Source organism: Citrus sinensis, chromosome 2 (assembly GCF_022201045.2).
Source record: "Citrus sinensis cultivar Valencia sweet orange chromosome 2, DVS_A1.0, whole genome shotgun sequence".
NCBI lineage: Eukaryota > Viridiplantae > Streptophyta > Magnoliopsida > Sapindales > Rutaceae > Citrus > Citrus sinensis.
The window spans coordinates 7,597,183-7,616,020 of NC_068557.1; the positions used below are offsets into that span (position 1 = coordinate 7,597,183).

The 18,838-nt window shown below is 32.5% G+C and overlaps 2 protein-coding genes across 2 annotated transcripts; both read left to right on the top strand.

The window, feature by feature from the left end:
• Positions 1 to 9,419: 9,419 nt before the first annotated feature.
• LOC102627608 (phospholipase A1-IIdelta) lies at positions 9,420 to 10,983 on the top strand. The gene has a single exon (XM_006468934.3). It carries the CDS (start codon positions 9,488 to 9,490, stop codon positions 10,736 to 10,738), a length of 1,251 nt encoding a protein of 416 aa, XP_006468997.2. The 5' UTR covers positions 9,420 to 9,487; the 3' UTR covers positions 10,739 to 10,983.
• A 2,590-nt stretch (positions 10,984 to 13,573) lies between these two features.
• On the top strand, positions 13,574 to 18,476 carry LOC102627320 (sec1 family domain-containing protein MIP3). The gene is made up of 7 exons (XM_006468933.4): positions 13,574 to 13,887; positions 14,213 to 14,356; positions 14,720 to 14,869; positions 15,239 to 15,727; positions 16,186 to 17,739; positions 17,831 to 17,899; positions 18,013 to 18,476. Exons 1-7 carry the CDS (start codon positions 13,840 to 13,842, stop codon positions 18,139 to 18,141), a joined length of 2,583 nt encoding a protein of 860 aa, XP_006468996.2. The 5' UTR covers positions 13,574 to 13,839; the 3' UTR covers positions 18,142 to 18,476.
• The last annotated feature ends 362 nt before the right edge of the window (positions 18,477 to 18,838 follow it).

Consider the following 18,838-nt stretch of genomic DNA (forward strand, 5'->3'; position numbering starts at 1 on the left):
GATAAAATTGATTCTTAAAATCAGAATTTAAAAGCTACTCATTCCCTATTTTTCAAAATCAGCTGTAGGAGGGGTTGATTTTGACAAAAGTGATTTTGATTTTTTTTTCGAAACAATAAAATTAGCTTTTACTTTTTTAAAATCACTTTTAAACCTCCTAAAAACAATCTCAAACGAGCCCTTACTATAATTTGTCTTAAATATTCCGTTAATTTTAACAATTTGATGATAAATTGATGATTTCTCCTTAAAAGAATAAGTGTGATAAAATTATATCTCCAATAAACTTTATCGCCTTAGGAAAAAATATCAGCTACGGTCTATGGTATAGTTGTAATGTAGGCAATTCGTATTGTGCCCTGGTTAATTAACAGAGTAATATAAGTGGAAGAAAAGTATATCACTAATTACTAAACATTAAACAACATATAAGTAGGCTTGGCAAAACTTTCCACCAACCGGTAACCATGTTAACATATCTGGAAACCATACAAAAAAAAAATGATTTTTGGGTATTAATAGAGTGTTTTTGACGCACTGCATTACTTGTATTGTATTAGGACTCATTATATAAAATTGTAATACTATGATTAGTGTAGTTTGAACTGTATTATATAACATAATATTATTTTATATTAATAGTAATATTAAAATTATCTAAAATGATTAATATTTAGCATTTTATTATTAATTTTTAAAATTAATTATTAATTATTAAATAATTATTCATATAATATACAAATGATCAATAATATACTATTATTAAATAATAAAATGCGATAATGTTATTAATAAATTATATTTTACTATTTTAATATAACTATTTTCTATATATTAGTTATTATAATATAGTATAATTTAATATTATATGGTAAAAATATAATATAATATAATATAAAATCATAAATTTATTTCTATTTATTAATGTCGAATATAATTGTTTAATTTAAATTTATTTTTAAATTTATAATTTAGCAAATAATAAATAGTTAAATAAAATTAAAAATTCTTTTACATGTCTAAATTTAGTAATTATAATGATTTTATCTAATGAAAGTAAAATAATGTATTATCATTTATTTATTAAGTATTTACATTTTATATTCTTATTTAAATTAAATTAAATTTTTATTTAAATACAATTATAAATTGATATTTAATTAATATAAATTATAAAAAGATTTCAATAAGTTTAAATTTATTATAATTTACGAATAATAAAAGTTAATTATTGTATTTAAAAAATAAATATTATTTTAATACGGTACAGTCTAAACCCTACTCCCTTATGCCCCATGGGTTGCCTTTCATTACATTAGCCATATTTAATGCAGTGCAATGTAATTAGAAATTGCAGCAAAACATGATTAGCATAAGAATAGTATTTTAATGCAATGCAATGCACTAGCGGTGTTCGCGGATTAATTTGGTAAAATTATTCAAATTCAATCTATATATTTACGGATCAAATGCGAATTTAATACAATCTACTATTTTGCAGATTTAATATGGATTAAAAAAATTTCTCCCTATCCAATCCACAAAATTCACATTTTGCAACCTGACAAAAATGGGATGAGGCAAAAGAATGCTGCCCAAATATTATACACGTTCAAACGTGGAGAAGGATCAAAGGTGGCCAAATGGCCATATTTTACTTACTTGAAAGTGGAGAACGAAGAAAGATTTATAAATCAAATGTGTTATACTTGGTCTATGGAGAATTATGTCAAGTGGTCAAGACTAAAGTTTTGTTAGATTATCTACATTACTCAAAGTTATAGTTACTGAGTTTTGTTTGCCAATTACATATGAATCTATAACAATTTGATACTATTGGAATTTAATGTTACAATTTGGAGAAATTTTGGGTTTGCTATATACTAGCCTTATGAAGAATAGCATACCTAGAGCATAGATTACTTCTTGTGTATTATAGTTGAGTTTCTTCATTATCAAATATGGTTTGCCTTTGCTCAAGGTTGGTGTAAACAACATCCTTCACCAAGAAATGCCTTCAAGATCGATGTTGATGCAGCAATTGATAAACAAAATCAACTAGTAAGATTGGGAGTAGTCATAAAGGATTCAAATAGCAAGATAATTGGAACAGCTGTGAAGACATCACGGTTATGGAAGGATGTGGCATATGCAGAGGCTGAAGCTATGAAATGGGGGCTAGAGGTAGCAAAGGAAGTTGCTGATTTAGTCAACAATAAGAAATGAAGCAGAACTGAAATTGGTTAGGTAATTTCTGAAATATAAAACCAAAGCAAGCTGTTTCAGAAAGTCAGATTTCAACACATCCCAAGATTATGTGATGCCCAGGCTCACCCTTTGGCTAAAATATATTGTAAATCACAATACAATTGATGTATGGCTGGACCTTATATTAGCAAAAGTAGTTACTGTATTATTTTTTTTCTAAATGAACGAAAATGTCTATTTCTTTATCAAAAAAAAGAAGAAAGCTTTCATTTTGTAAGAACAATAATTTTTTTCAATTAAAAAAAAATTATATGCAAACAACTTTCATTCTATCGCTCATTTATCTAAACTTACAGCGTTCAACAAACCTAAGCATTGAACATTAAAATATCAAACAAAAGAATCACTTGGCATTAATATAAAGCTCTTGATGAAAGGGCACAAATAGTACAAAAATACAAAAACCAGCAATTTGTAAATGAATCTAAACCAACAAAAATTACATTAAACATTGTTTGATATGGAACTAACTAAGTATTAATGGAAAAAAACTGAACTAAAATTAGCAACATTTTGTTATATTAAATTTGTGCTGTTGGAAGCTTGAGGGCCTTGAAATCCATTTGAGAATCATGTGCTATCTTGTTGAAACAAAGGCTTGAAAATTTGTTTGTTGAAGTAAATCATGAGAATTGGCATGTCGAACTTGAGTCATCAATTGTGGCTGCAATAATAAGCATGGAAAGGAACTGTTACGCTAGCTAGAAAGAATAAAATCCAGTTTCGCATACAGAAACTAATTAAAAACCACTTACAGAATAAAAATGATAAATCATTAATGAATGAGTATTACTAATCACTGGAAGCAATTGAATAGGTGGCTGTGACAATGAACAATTTAAACAAAAAATTAATCCAGATGGAAGTAATTGCTCAATATTGTATCTATATAAAACAAATTAATTGATAATATAGACAATTACTTGGATTATTTGAGATTGACAATTTGTTAGCCTCTTTTTCTTATTTTTTGTCAAGGCTACCTCTAAACTACTATTGAATCTACGTCTTCCACGAGATGACTCCTTCTTCTTCAGACCTTTTGCTTTAACAATATCTATATGCTGAGTCAAAGGAGATTCTTGAACTTTTTCTTGCACACTACCATCCATTTCCAAACGTAAAATATCCTCAACTAGTCTTGCTAAATCCATGGCATGCACATATTTGCTAGTTCATATTCTTTTTTTTTTTTACTTTTGGAAGCCCTGCTGGATATCTTGGTAAATATAGAGCATAAAGACTTGTATTGACATGTTTGTTGTAACTTAGGATCTGCTTGGATTTCACGCCCATACATGTCTTTGATACATTATGCTCTTACTTGTTTTGTCCATTTTTTAAAAATATACTCGGTAGGAATTTCTTTGACATCCATAACATCTCTAAGAACCTTGATGATATGGCTATATAAAACTCCCTCATCTCAAACCTCTTGCAGCTACGAGATAATGTGCCATCATTCTCTATTTTCACACATCTCTTTTCAAATTCATCCATACCAACCGTATGCACTAAATATTCACAATCCTTAAAGTTTTTTTTCATAGATAAATCGATAGACTCTTCAAATTGGTTTTGAAACTCTTGAAAAATTACCTTTGTGTAAATCTCCCTTGCATGAGCCAACATTTTAACAGACATTTTTAATTTTTTTATATTGACTAACCTATAACATATTTCACACTCTGTTTCTAATTCTTTGTACCGTTTATCATTAACCATCCTTCAAAGTGCATAAAAAACTGAGGCATATTAAGATATGATTTCAAGTAGTCCTTTAGAGTTGCATTAAAACTCTCACTAAGCTGCGTGCTCTTCATTTCAGCAAACTGCGCCTGCCTCACATATGCGTAAACTCGTTCATGCCTTAACTCAAATATACTTTTTAGCCAACTATTACCTTGTGCATCATATTCATCAAGCATGCTATCCCAAGCAATTAGAAACTCATTTTCATCCTCAATACTATCCATAAACACCGACAAGACATTTTTCACTATACCAGCACTTTTAAACACACCATTTACATGCTTCAAGGCATTTTACATCATATGCCATGTGCAAAGCCTATGATATGTATTTGGCATGACATTTAAGATATCCTTGGCCATTGCAGCATCCTAATCTATGAAAATTCTTTTTGGAGCCTTTCCAGACATAGCCTGCAAAAGTGTTTGAAATAGCCAAATAAAGGAATCAGCAATTTCATCATACAATAATGCTTCACCAAAGGTAACAATTTCTCAATGATGATTTAGTCCAACAAACATTGCAAATGGCTGATTCTATTTATTAATTTTGTAAGTCGTATCAAAACTTACAACATCACCAAATTGACAATAATCAATTATCATTTTAACATCAGCCCAAAATATATTTGTGATTTACTCTTCATTATCTAATTGTATAGAGGAAATAAATGAAGGATTTTTTAAATTTTGTTCAAAGAAATAATTTAGAATATATCATGCTTCTCCATATACCATTTGCTTTTGTCTTCTCGTTCTAAGTAATTCTTTTGATCGAGTCTTGTATATCCAAGAGACTCTCTTCCACTCGCTTGCTTTACTATTAGCTCAAAAGTAGACTTAAGTGAAATTCCGGATTCATCTGCCAAATCTACTTCCATTGCTTGTGAACTGGATATTCTTCTCTGCGAAGGTAACATATGAGTGCACTCTTCCATTTGATTCCACAAAATGATTAACAAAAATTTTGTTCTTGTTCCTATCTGATTTAACACATAATTGAGCACCACAATCAATTCTCGTCTCTGCTCGAGGTTTTACAGTCAAATGATCTTGTTTATCTTTCGATCGCAAACTTGCTTTAGCACAAACAAATTGCCTAGAGGTGATTTCACCTATACGTTTATTCTTACCAAATGTTTCTTTTCTAATATTGGACCCCACTTTTAACCCATACGCATTGTAGAAATCATATGCTAATTCATCAGAATCAAACTCCATCCCATATTTAGGTTTCCAATACAGTTTGCTAAAATTTTCTAAAACAACATCAGTTGCGGCCATTTAAAGAACCAATGAAAACTAAAACAATAAACTTGTAGCAACCATTAAAAAAAAATATTAACATTATATCAAGTTGCAGAGGATAAAAGTATAGTGAAATCAAGAAGCATTATAGAATCATAAGCTAACCTCGTTGGACTATTAATGCTGTTGAAGTTCACGTTCAGTGGAGTAAACTAGTTTTCTCAATTTTTTCTTACCACAATTGCTAATTATTTAGGAGATGAAAAGTTTTTGATGGTGAGAGAATAAATTGATAGAAGCGGGAATTGTAAGTGAAGCGGGAAAACATCCATGTAAAACACATCATTTAAGAGGTTGTGAAAATAATTAATTACAAATAAATCTTGGCCATTGAATTTAATAATGTCACGTGTCAATGGATCCATTAAAACTTAGATAATGATCAGATCACGAGAGGATCTCATTCTTTTTATCTGTACTAGTAAAATCTCAAATTTTAGACTTTTGGGAGTAGAGGTTCAAAAAAATTTTTTTAACAATTTTATTTGATAATTTTATTTTATTTTTTTCATAACGTAATTTTAAAAAGCTTGCATACTAAAGTAATTTTATGAATTTGTAATAAAAGCTCTTATTGATAATTAAACAATTAATTTTTTTTTTAGGTAAAATCTCTATTTATAAAAGCTCCACTAACAAAAAAACTATACTTAAGTAAATTCTACTTAAAAAACTGTATCAAGCGGAGCCTTAATCCTAACTCTCAAATATAACTTGAATGGATTATTTCATTAGTTGTCAAACTGTTCAAACTCATTTTATAATCGATCAGTTTTGTATTTGATCTTCGAAAACTGTTTTGCCTATTTTTAAATGCATTATACACTTGTAATTCGAAAAAAAGAAAAAGAACGCATTGTGCCCTTAATATTTTAATACTTAGTTACTTAAATGTTCATTTCTTAATTGAAAAAGAATGACAATAAAGTGACTGTGGAATATAATCATTGATTATAAATGGTACCATTGAACCCCAAAATTCTCAAGTATTTATTGCGGAACTTGAGTTACTGTTGTACATATCAAAACGTGAAGGACAATGAATATTAATCTCGGTAATAAAACGAGTGAATTGAATTTTATTACGAACTTGTAATTTTTTTTAATTATTATAGTTTTTTCTCTTTAATTTTACGTTCGAGTGTCAATTTTATTATTTTTAGAAATATAGTCTTAGTTAAACAATTAGAAAAAATTCTTGTACATCATATACACAAAGAATTATTTTCTTAAGATTTTCTTTTAATTAGTATTATATTCTTAAATAGTTAATGCTTTTCAAATTAATAGGCAAGTTTGTCAGTATATGATTTACACAACAATCAATTTGTCATGCCTAAATATATAAAAATAATGACATTATCAAAAATTAATATGCAAACCATGGTTTTAAATCCATTTTATATATGTGTGTGTGTTGGCATCTTTCACACAGATATACTGGCCTGGTTTCTTTAGGGAAAAAAACTAACATTTTGCCATCTTCTGCCATCTTTTAACCAGTTTACTTTTGGAGCTTCATGGACTTGCATGTGCTTGTTATTTTGCTCATATTCATTTATTCATTGTGGTGGAAAACTTAATTGGTTTTGTTTAAATATTTTGGGTTGGATGATTCTTCTTTCCCCAATAATAAATCTGGTGATTGGAAGGTTGTTATGGCTCTTGGAAAGCATGTGGGTTTGCACTTTGTAGGTCATGGTATGGTGAATAACAAGGGCTAATTCATCTAATTTCATAATTAATCAATTTATTTAGACTAACATTTTATACAATTATAGAAGATGGTTTGACAGACTTTTTACCCCAATCTTATGCCTTGTCACTTATTTATTTGCAATTATTTAAGACTTTTATAGGCACTAAGAGAATTTCTTTTTAATATTTACATCATTACATCTTATTTTAAAAGAATCAATTTTATGACTTATCATTATTTTATGTTACATCACACTATATATGTTTATTTGTAAGGAATGAATATATATATATATATACTATCCTCTGTAGTTGGACCATTTTCTTTTATGAGACGAAAAAACTAAATAAACCCAATTAAAAAAAGTGATTCGCTAAGCACTTGGAGATGAAGGGTGAACCCTCGAGAGTTCTTTGTTTGGAACTATACTGGATACATATGATTAAATATATTATTTATTGACAAATCGATGTGTTGAAATTTTTATGCGGGTTTAAGAATTTTAGAGACCTACTTTCACAATATATGGTAGATAAGGTCATGGAGTCTATTCGGGATATCGGGTTCACAAATATATCATTAGTCATTACTAGTTGAGGGTAAATCTTGACTTATAAATAATCTTTTTCTTTTTAGTTAAATATTCGCTGGTGGGTGAGAGCAGGGAGTAGTACCTAGTAGCTAGAAAGATATTGACCATCAAGAATATGAGACAAAATAGTACAAGAATGAGATTACACGGACAATGATAATTCACCTTCACTTTGATTAGTACTAACAAGTTTATTATTGTATAGCTTGGACTGCTCCACCATATGGAGATGTAAAAATTAATGTTGGTACAGCCACTAATGTGTCTAAGCAATGCTCAGGATTAGGAGTTGTGATTTGGGACTCTACAGGGAGTTGAGTTCTATAAGAGCAGCTATCAAAGTCTCTAGCTTTCAAGGAGATACATACTGTGCTGAAGCAGAGGCAGTGGAGCTGGGCATTCAGATTGGGGAGGAAGCAGGGCTGCAATCAATTATTTTGGAAATTGATTCTCAGGTTGCGGCGGAGCTGATAAACAACAGAAACGACAGCATGACTGAATTTTTGCGGATCATTTCTGAAATTCAAACTCACTAGAAGGATTTCAAGTTTTTTAAAGTAAAGTTTTTTTTTTTTTTCAACGAGTTAGATATGCTAATGATACAATTGCGCTCTTATTTGTTTCCAGCGGATTTTAGCAATTAAACAATTGCTCCATCAGTTAATAAGTTTGTACTTGTTACAAGAATTAACCTTTTAATAGTTGCATTTGTGTTCAAAATTGTTTGTCCGGCGTTCACCCGCCAAATACCGGAAGAACAAGTTAATAAAATCTGTACCGTTGAGTTTCTGTGGCTTCCCTAGATTTCGGCAATCGAAATCCAATGGTCAACAAAATTTGGGGTAGGTTGCCCGAGAGGCAACGTAGTCTTGGTAAAGGAAAATGCTAGGTGTCTAGAAGGGTGAGAGAAATAGCAGCGCACGTTAGAAGTACTCTAAAATATCACCCCTTCGTAACTACACGATTAAATTATAATGAATTTTTTTATTATTTATCAATTTACGTGTATGGCTAAACTTCATTTATGCTCCAACGTAACCATACTCCATCTTTGCAACTCTCTCTCACTATCTCTCCAGTGCCGATGACGACATGACCGCCGACGATGACATGGTCATCGCCAAAGAACCGGGCCGTGTATTTTGCAATTTCTCGGTTTGTGACAATAATGGAAAGCTCGTGAGAATTTTGAAATTGTAGTCAAGAAAAGGAAGCAGCACGTTATTTGCAAAACATTTTTAGCTGATGAAATTCAATTCTTCAGGCTGTCACAACTAGATGCATTTGCACTGTCATTACAATTTATGGAAATTAAAGTAATTAATGGTTACTAAATCAATTGGCTATTGAAAGTGTGGTTTGAAAATTGACTAACTCTAAAATTCTTCAACAAATCATAGAAATATTCTAAATATAGGCTTTTTTCCTTTTTCTGATTAATAGCTTCCCAATAAAACTAATCTGCCCTCGTGAGAACCAGAGCATTAATTTCTTGTAAGAGTTGCAGAAGGTCAAAGAATTTCAAATCGTGAAATGGAGTGCTTGAACGAGAAAGAGAGAGAGATCGTGAAATAGTGAGAGATAGTAAGAGGGAGGGCTGTTCGATAGAGATAGTGAGAGAGAATTACAAAAATGGAGTAAGGAGCGGATAAGAATCGCGCTGGCGTTTCTCTCGCTCTTCTAGACGCCTAGAAGCTTGTTAAAAACGATGTTAAAAACGTTTTGAAATTTTTTCGTTTTTCACTCTTTTGGTGGGCTCCATCGGTATTGTCAATTATTTATAATTTTATATTTGCCCTCTCCCCTTTAATAAATCAAAACAAACAAAAAAAAACTCACTCTTTATTCTCCTCCACTGATACCATATCAATGGCGACAGACGACGCGGAAGAGCAAGCGCCGTGGCCGGAGCTACTGGGGAGCAACAACTGGAACGGGCTGCTGGACCCGCTAGACCTTTCCCTCCGGAAGCTCGTCCTCCGCTGCGGCGACTTCATTCAGGCAACCTACGACGCCTTCAACAACGATCAGAACTCCAAGTACTGCGGCACCAGCCGTTATGGCAAGCGCGGCTTCTTCGACAAAGTCATGCTCCAAAACGCACCGGATTACCAAGTCTTCTCTTTCCTCTACGGCACCGCCCGCGTCAGCGTCCCCGAAGCCTTCTTGGTCCACTCCCTCTCGCGTGAGTCCTGGGACCGCGAGTCGAACTGGATCGGCTACATCGCCGTCACCTCCGACGAACGCTCGAAAGCCATCGGCCGCCGTGAAATCTACGTTGCATGGCGTGGGACCACCAGGAACTACGAGTGGATTAACGTTTTAGGCGCCCAGCAGGCTTCCGTTGGATCGATTTTGAATAAAAGTAAGTTCAGAGTCGAAGAAAAGAACGACACCGACAGCAGCAGCGACAGCGACGATGACGAGACGGTGCCGAAAGTTATGCAAGGATGGCTTACAATTTACACTTCCGAAGATCCCAAGTCGTCATTCACGAAGCTGAGTGCCAGGGCTCAGTTAGTGTCCAAGATTCAAGAGTTGAGGGAACGTTATCAAGGCGAGGAGCTGAGTGTAATTTTAACGGGGCATAGTTTGGGTGCGAGCTTGTCAATTTTAAGCGCTTTTGATTTGGCTGAAAATGGGGTCACTGACATCCCTGTGGCGGCGTTTGTGTTCGGTTGCCCACAAGTTGGGAACAAAGCATTTAACGAAAGACTGAAGAGCTACACGAACGTGAAAGTTTTGCACGTGAGGAACACCATTGATCTCATAACGCACTACCCGGGGAGGTTGCTGGGGTACGTTAATACGGGGACTGAGCTTGTGATCGATACGAGGAAGTCTCCCAGTTTGAAGGAGTCGGTGAATCCGAGTGATTGGCATAATTTGCAGGCGATGCTGCATGTGGTGGCCGGGTGGAATGGGGATGATGGAGAGTTTGAGCTCAAAGTGAAGAGGAGTTTGGCTCTGGTGAATAAGTCTTGTGAGTTCTTGAAGGATGAATTATTGGTGCCTGGCTCTTGGTGCGTTGAAAAGAACAAAGGGATGGTGAGAGATGAAGATGGTGAGTGGGTTTTGGCTCCACCAACTGACGAGGACCTTCCTGTTCCCGAATTTTGACAATGTGAACGGGGTGTCACGATTATCCAGAGCCCACTGCTTGTTTGTCCACTCTTTCAAGTTTGAATACTAGCTACTTGTGTTTGATTTGCTTTTAGCGTAATTTTTTGCTTATTATTTTATGTATTTAATTTCTGTTTGTGGTCCACTTTGTGGGAATCCAACGGAGGTTCTTTTCATATGTGACTGTTACCATATCTTTGCTTGCATTAATAATTCAAATGGCTTGGCTACTAGTTGCTGCATTAGGGTGTGTTTGAAATTGAGATTGGATAGTTATAACTTAAAAATTATAATATTAAAATACTTAGTAAATATTAATTGTTGTAACTTAAAAATTATGTTGATATAATTTTTCACTTATATGATGGAAAATCTATTAAATCTTTAATGATTTTGTCAAAATTATTATTTAAAATTTATATTCGGGTAAAAATTTATTTAGTCCTTGTATTTTAAGATTAATGTCCGTTTAGTTCTTATATTTTTAAAAATGCCTCAAAACATTCATACCGTTAAAATATTGATACATCTACTGTTACTTTTTATTTCTTTTGGCTTACTTTTACAATATTGTTCTTTTATAATAATTTTTTTGTTTGGACATTAATAAAAAATAATAATTAAATTACCAATTTAACCCTAAAAATAAAAAAAATTATATTAATTTTTTTGCAAGCACCATTTGCACACTTGGTAGTTTGCATACAATTTTTTACAATTAAAAATTAATATAATTTTTTTTATTTTTAGGGTTAAATTGGTAATTTAATTATTTTTATTTTTATTAATGTCCAAACAAAAAAATTATTATAAAGGGATAATATTGTAAAAGTAAGCCAAAAGAAATAAAAAATAACAATTTAATTTTTGACAATTAAAAATTAATATAATTTTTTTATCTTTTAGGGTTAAATGGATAATTTAATTATTTTCTTTTTATTAATGTCCAAACAAAAAAATTATTATAAAGGGTAATATTGTAAAAGTAAGCCAAAAGAAATAAAAAGTAACGGTAGGTGTATCAATACTTTAACAGCAGAGATGTTTCGATGCATTTTTTAAAATATAGGGACTAAATAGATACTAATCTTAAAATACATGGGCTAAATGAGTTTTTACCCTTTATATTCACTACATATTATTAACTTTTATTTCATAGTTATAATTTTTTTTCCACAATAACTGCAGCTTAAAAGATATAACACCTCAATTCCAAATAGGATCTTAACTTTTTTAATAGTTTGTGATTGATGAAATAATACGTATTTGAATATCTAAGTGGGTATAATTGGTTTTGAAAAATCTATACATGTGGACGCTGTAGAAATTGTTTCAATTGTTGATGATATGAAAATGAGGCCGTATCACTCCTAAACAAATAATTCACGGGGATCCTAATATTTGGGTTATAATTTGAGTTCCTATGCTCCTAACATTTGAGTTATAATTCAAGTTTTATGTTAGGTGTTACTTAAACAAATTATATACTTATTACTTTATTTTATAAATGTCATATTAATTAGAATTCAAATTGGTACTCAAATATTAAAATTCTTGTCTACTCATTATTAAATGATATGAATGTGAAAAACAAAATATATAAGTGATGTGAATGTGAACAACAAAATATATAAATTAATTTATATAGTCAGGTTACATTACTAGAGTGTGTTTAGTATGTCGGATTGAAATGAACTAGATTAGATTATTTATATAAAATTAAAAATAAATTAAATAAAAAATAATTAAATGTATATGGCTCACTTGCAAGATCCTACATTCATAAAATATACTCTTATAACGTTGCAGATTCGAAACAAGATATTTGAGCCAAGAAATTCATAGATTATATACTCTAATAACATAGTTGATTTGAATTTGAAGGCGAGGAGACAATGACCACTTACTCAATCAAGAATTGGTTTACAAGAAATATATATGTAATAAAATGATTAATGTGTTACACAATTTCTTTGTGAAAACCATTAGATTAACTAAACAAAATAATTAAAATCAATATGAGGGTGGCAAATTTAACACACCCACATTATCTTTCTCTCGCCCTCTTGATTAAAATACTCCCAAGGGCACTAATCATTCAAGATTATTTCAATTGTCTTTTACTTGAGAGTCCCATTAATAATATGTTTGAACTTCTCCTTTAGTTTTCTCCACCATCTTAATGTTATACACTTAACAAATGAAAAGCTTTTACTAGTAAATGGCCATAGAGAAATTATCAGCAACTTAAGTCTATTGTCTCTTATAAGCAAAAGTTCACTCCAAAAACATGTTAAATATTGAATGCATGTGGTATATGAATGCAAACAAATGCTCATCATTTTATTGTGAGTTGATCGTGCAAGACCATAAAAATAGACAAAATATATTTTTAAAAAAAAAACATAAATTATTCAAAAAGGAGAAAGATGAATATAAGGTAACAAGTATATAAATGCGAATATTTACATTTTTAACTTTAGTTTTTGAAATAAGTAATACTATATTTTTTTGAGTAGTATTAATATTTTTATTCGAATATGAAGATAGCATAGATTTCATAATGTATAAAATTATTCATTAGTTCAATTTATGAATAAGTATTTTGTTACCTTACATAATAATGTAATAAATATAAAAAAATAATAATAATTGTTTGATAAAAATCTAATGGCGGTGAAAATAGAAGGTAAAGTAATAAAATTTTATAAGGAATTGAGAATGTCTTACATGTGAATAATATTTTGAAAATTAAAGCAAATAAATAAATAAACGGGTAATGTGTTCTCAGCCCAATTTGCTTGATGGGTCGGTGAGGGTCCAATTACTCGTAATTTGACCGACCCTGTAAGTTTAATTTTGCTTTCATCGTAAAAGAGGCAACATGTGCCCTGTGAACCGGCGAAGGGGGTCTAAATCACTGCGCTTCGCTTCGGATCAGACCCAGAAATCATTGGATCCTTGTATCCAAATCGAACGGCCAGAATCAAATCATCATTAGTTTTTGAACACGATGAACGCGTAGCTGCTCAAGATTATAATTTCTGTGATTTGTTATTTTAAATTGGTGCTTTTGCAGAAGGCCAGTGTCTGTAAGCATGGCATTGCTTGATGTGACTAAGTCTTGCATCGATTCCATTAAACAAGTGAGTTAAATTTTTTATTATAAACAATCGAAACAAAATGGCTAGAGCTGCAATATGATTTCCTATTGATAAACACTATGAAAATATTACTGGTTGCGTATAGCTGACGATGTTAATTTTAAATCTCTGTTCATTACCTTCGAAGTTGATAAAATTGATGGAAATTATATCTGAAGCATAACAGAAAACTATGAATGTGAACCGACGGCTCCCTTAGTTTCCACCTGTAATTGCTCTGATGTAGTTTTTTATTTTTATTTTTCCCTTAAATTGCCACTATTTACTCAATGATTTTTTGGTTGTTTTCAATAAATTTTTTTTTCAGATATCAGAGCACATCAAAGATGCCATCCTTTATTTAGATTCTGGATGTACGGAGAGTTTCCAACTTATCGGAGCATTTCCTGTCCTTCTAGAGCTTGGTGTACGTGCTGTTTGCAGCTTGGAAAACATGTGTCCTCTTGATTCCGTAAGCATTCTGTGACATGTTTCGCTTGAAAGCAGAAACATACGTGTTAGATCCTTATAGAGCTTGTAGAGCTTTGTTGTTGAACATTAGAATTTCATTTCTATCTTCAGATCAACACTTATTCTACATCGTCCTTTTAATCATTTCTTTGCATACCTTGTATTTGAAATACTCAACTGTTGGAGTTTAGGCCATCTCGTACAAATAGAAGCAAAAAGAAATAGTAGTAGCATCCAGACAATTCATCATTGCGTTTTACTGCTAGTTCCTCCTTACGCCTTAACCATTTATGTAGGATATTTTCTGATATTGCATCTCCAACCTCAAGGATGTTTTAATCTTATGAATGAATTGCTTATATAGGTGGTTGATTGGAACTCAAATATCGACCCTATGAGGAAAATGGTGGTTATGACGTCTCGTCTACTAAGTGATGCACATCGATATATTGTACGATGCCTGATCGCAAGCTACGGTATTCGCCACTGTGCAATATTTACTTCTATTTCAGAGGTACTTTGTCAACTTGCTCTTCCGATTAGTTTGGGTTTATTAACTCTCTCTCTCACAAGTTTCATTTGTTTCATTCTTTTCATGGTATATGCAAGTTGTGAACTTAGACACTAGTGTTTATTTTCCTTCACATTAGTTCTGAAGTAGATTCTTTTAATAGTATTAATATACTTAAGAATCAAGCTGGAACTTCTTTTGTGGTTCTGAAATTTAGCACGAGGGTTGCATGTTTTTTCGTCAATATTGTGATTTAGAAGACAATGTTACAGTGACAGCATTGTAGAGGTTGTTCTCAAGTGGTATTTCTGGCGTTGCCTATTTATTTTGCATTCTGTGTTTTGAATCTGATTAGAGATTTTGTCATTGTAGATAGCTCACTCAGCTTATACTGATTCACCTCTGGGGCCAGACGCATTCCATGAATATGAAACCTTGCTTCTCCAAGATTACGAGGAGCTTGTTAGGAAGCGTCAGACGAAATCTCGACAGTCAGAGGATACTGGATTCCAGAAAAGGTTAACCTTTGAAGATGATGGATGGTCACATCTCACATCTAGTAAAGAGGATACTTCTACCTTTGAAGCCAGTTCAAGTGGAAAGGATTTCTATAAAGAAGATGTAGGGCAAGAATTGGTTGTTTCTGTGCTTCACTTCCCCATGATTTTGTGCCCTCTTTCACCTAGAGTTTTTGTCTTACCTTCTGAGGGATCTGTTGCTGAAGCGTGCCTATCAGTTGAACACGAAGATTCCCTTAGTCCTGGGTTGCCTCCAATAGGTACTGGATCATTTTCTGATGGTGATGATGTCCCTCCTGGGGCAATTCTTACAGCACATCTTATTTACCATTTGGCATCAAAGGTAACAAGAAGCTCATTTAACTTATTTTTATATACATTGTAATATATTCTCTCATGTTTCTATCTCGATGATGCGCCAATATTTTCTATCTTTTAAATTGCCCATGCATATTTTCTGTGAAACTTACCTGAAAACGAGAAATTCAATTCTGTAGGTCACTGCAAGAACGCCTATATAAATGTTATATATCTTGTTTTATTTAAGTTTAAATGATCTAGGTATATTGGGAACCATTTTCAAGTGGTTGTTTTTTATTTTTTGAAAATTAAAAAGAATCCTACAGGTACAACTACAGTATCTGTGAAGCAGTTGAGAACAAGATAAAAAATTCCAAATTGTGTAGATACTTAAGATAATTATGTAGAATACTCTTTTTTTTAATATATTTTTCCTGCATTATATCATATTGATAGCTGATTAGTATATTTTTACCCTGTTTCTTTTATTTAAATGTCTAGATGGACTTGAAAATGGAAATATTTTCCCTTGGAGATCTATCAAAAAATGTTGGGAAGCTTATGACAGACATGTCAAGCCTTTATGATGTAGGTCGACGAAAACGAACGGCTGGGTTATTACTTGTTGACCGTACATTTGATCTTCTTACTCCATGCTGTCACGGAGACTCGCTTGTTGATCGTATGTTTTCATCTTTGCCCCGTAGGAAGAGAACAGCATTCTATGCCCACATAAAAGGCTCACAATCGCGGGCCAAGCTTGGGTCTTCTAGTGTACAACGCTCTCCTGTTGAAGTTCAGATACCACTGGCAAAAATTTTAAGTGAAGAAGATTCCAAATTAGATGATTCTCGACTTCAAGGAAATATTGAGGCTTTTCTACGTGGGTGGGATGCTTACAACTCATCTTCCGAAGTTGTAGATTTGGTTTATCTCAGCAACAAAATATATAGTGAAAAGTCCCTTTCCTCTGAGATTGAGCTACTTAGTGGATCCTTCGTCTCCACTGAAAATTTTCGTGGAACACCATATATGGAAGCTTTATTGGATAGAAGGATGAAAGATGGAACTGTGTTGATAAAGAAGTGGCTTCAGGAAGCACTACGTCAAGAAAATTTAACTGTAAATGTGAGAAGTCGTCCTGGTTCAGCTACAAAATCGGAGTTGCAAGCCATGATTAAAGCACTGGCCAAGAATCAGTCATCTTTAGTAAGAAATAGAGGAATTATTCAGTTTGCAACAGCTGCACTAGCCGCTCTTGACGAATCTCACAGTGCCAGATGGGATGCTTTTATCAGCTCAGAGAAAATGCTGCATGTCAGTGCCGGAGACACAAGTCAGAGTCTTGCTGCTCAGATTGGTGATCTTATCAATAAGAGCTGTTTGGTTGGATCACATGACCAAAAGACCCGAAAAATGGAGCTGTCGTCAAGGTTACTCTCATTTAAAGATGCCTTGCTCCTTACAGTTACTGGATATATATTGGCAGGTGAAAATTTCCCGACATCTGGGTCTGGTGGCCCATTTTCATGGCAGGAAGAGCATTTTCTGAAAGAAGCTATTGTGGATGCAATATTTGAAAACCCATCGGAAGCAAAATTTAAGTTTCTACATGGTCTACCAGAAGAACTTGAGGCCAACAAAAACAGAATCAAATCAGAGGAATCCAAAGAAGCGTCTTCCGATCCGTTAGACATTGATGATTTTGATGATGATCAGTGGGGTAAGTGGGGTGATGAAGATGCTGATAATAATGATAACAGAGAGCAGCAATACAATGACATGCAGTTGAAATTGGAGTTGCAAGATAGAGTGGATAATCTTTTCAAATTCCTTCACAAGGTATCTGGTCTGAAGAGGAAGAATATACCTTTGAGAGACTCGGCATTTGGTTCAGACAGTCACTTCCACGGTGATTCATATGCAAGCAAGGGATTACTTTATAAGCTTCTAATGAAAGTTTTGGCCAAGAGTGATGTACCTGGGTTGGAGTACCATTCATCTACAGTGGGACGACTTTTCAAAAGTGGGTTTGGAAGATTTGGCCTCGGACAGGTAAGTTTTAATCCCCGAAAATTTCATGGGAATCCTGCTTCTGTTCTGTAGTCATGAATTGCTTTAACTCTTTGGTTTGCAACTTGCACAGGCGAAACCCAGTCTTGCTGACCAAAATGTTATTCTGATTTTTGTTATCGGGGGCATCAATGGTCTTGAGGTTCGAATTCCTTTACTCTTTTTGCTTGTTGCATCACAATTTTTTCTTTGAAACTATGGCATTAACTTTACCAAAATTAAACATGACACTCTTTCTTCTTTCTATGCTGCCAGGTTCACGAAGCTCTGGAGGCGTTGTCTGAAAGTGGAAGGCCTGATTTAGAGTTAATTCTTGGTGGAACAACTCTTCTAACCCCTGCTGACATGTTTGATTTACTATTGGGAGACTCTAGTTACATTTGATTTGTTTATAACATTTTCTTTTTCATTCTTTTGTTCTGGTAAAGTAAAAATACACATAAAAGAAGGTCAATCGGAAATGCGGTTTACCAATAATTCACATTCTTTGTATTGTAAGCAACAGCTTGTAGTTTTAGTTTTATTTGTCGTCGGGCAATAAGCCCCAAATTATTTCCCATTAGCAAAGCTCATAAAGTCAACAAGAATATTATCATTGTGGCATTAGATTTAAGCGTCCTTATAAATTACAGGTTAAACGGTACGCTTCAAGCATAAAAAACTCCTTTTAGTATTCTGGTTTATATGGAATGTATAGATATTTCTGATTTGTAACATTACTTTTGCATATATAAACTCCTTTTAGTATACGATAAGTTTTGGTAACTTGTGATTGTTACAGAAGTTCACATATAGTTAATTTAAGATATATCAGTATCTACAATAAACTATCCAAAGTCCTCTTTTTATTAAAATTAAGCTCCAAATTAGTGCCTATATATATATATATATATATATATATATAATTCTAGTTTCAGATGATTTATTTTTATTATTTTATGTTTATGTCTAATTTATATATATTTATATCACATTAGTTTGTATAGTTTAAATTGAATCTAGTGTTTAAATTTAAATATCAATATTCCAAATATTTTATTAGATCAAGTATGTTCTATTTGTTATTAAAATATTGTAATTT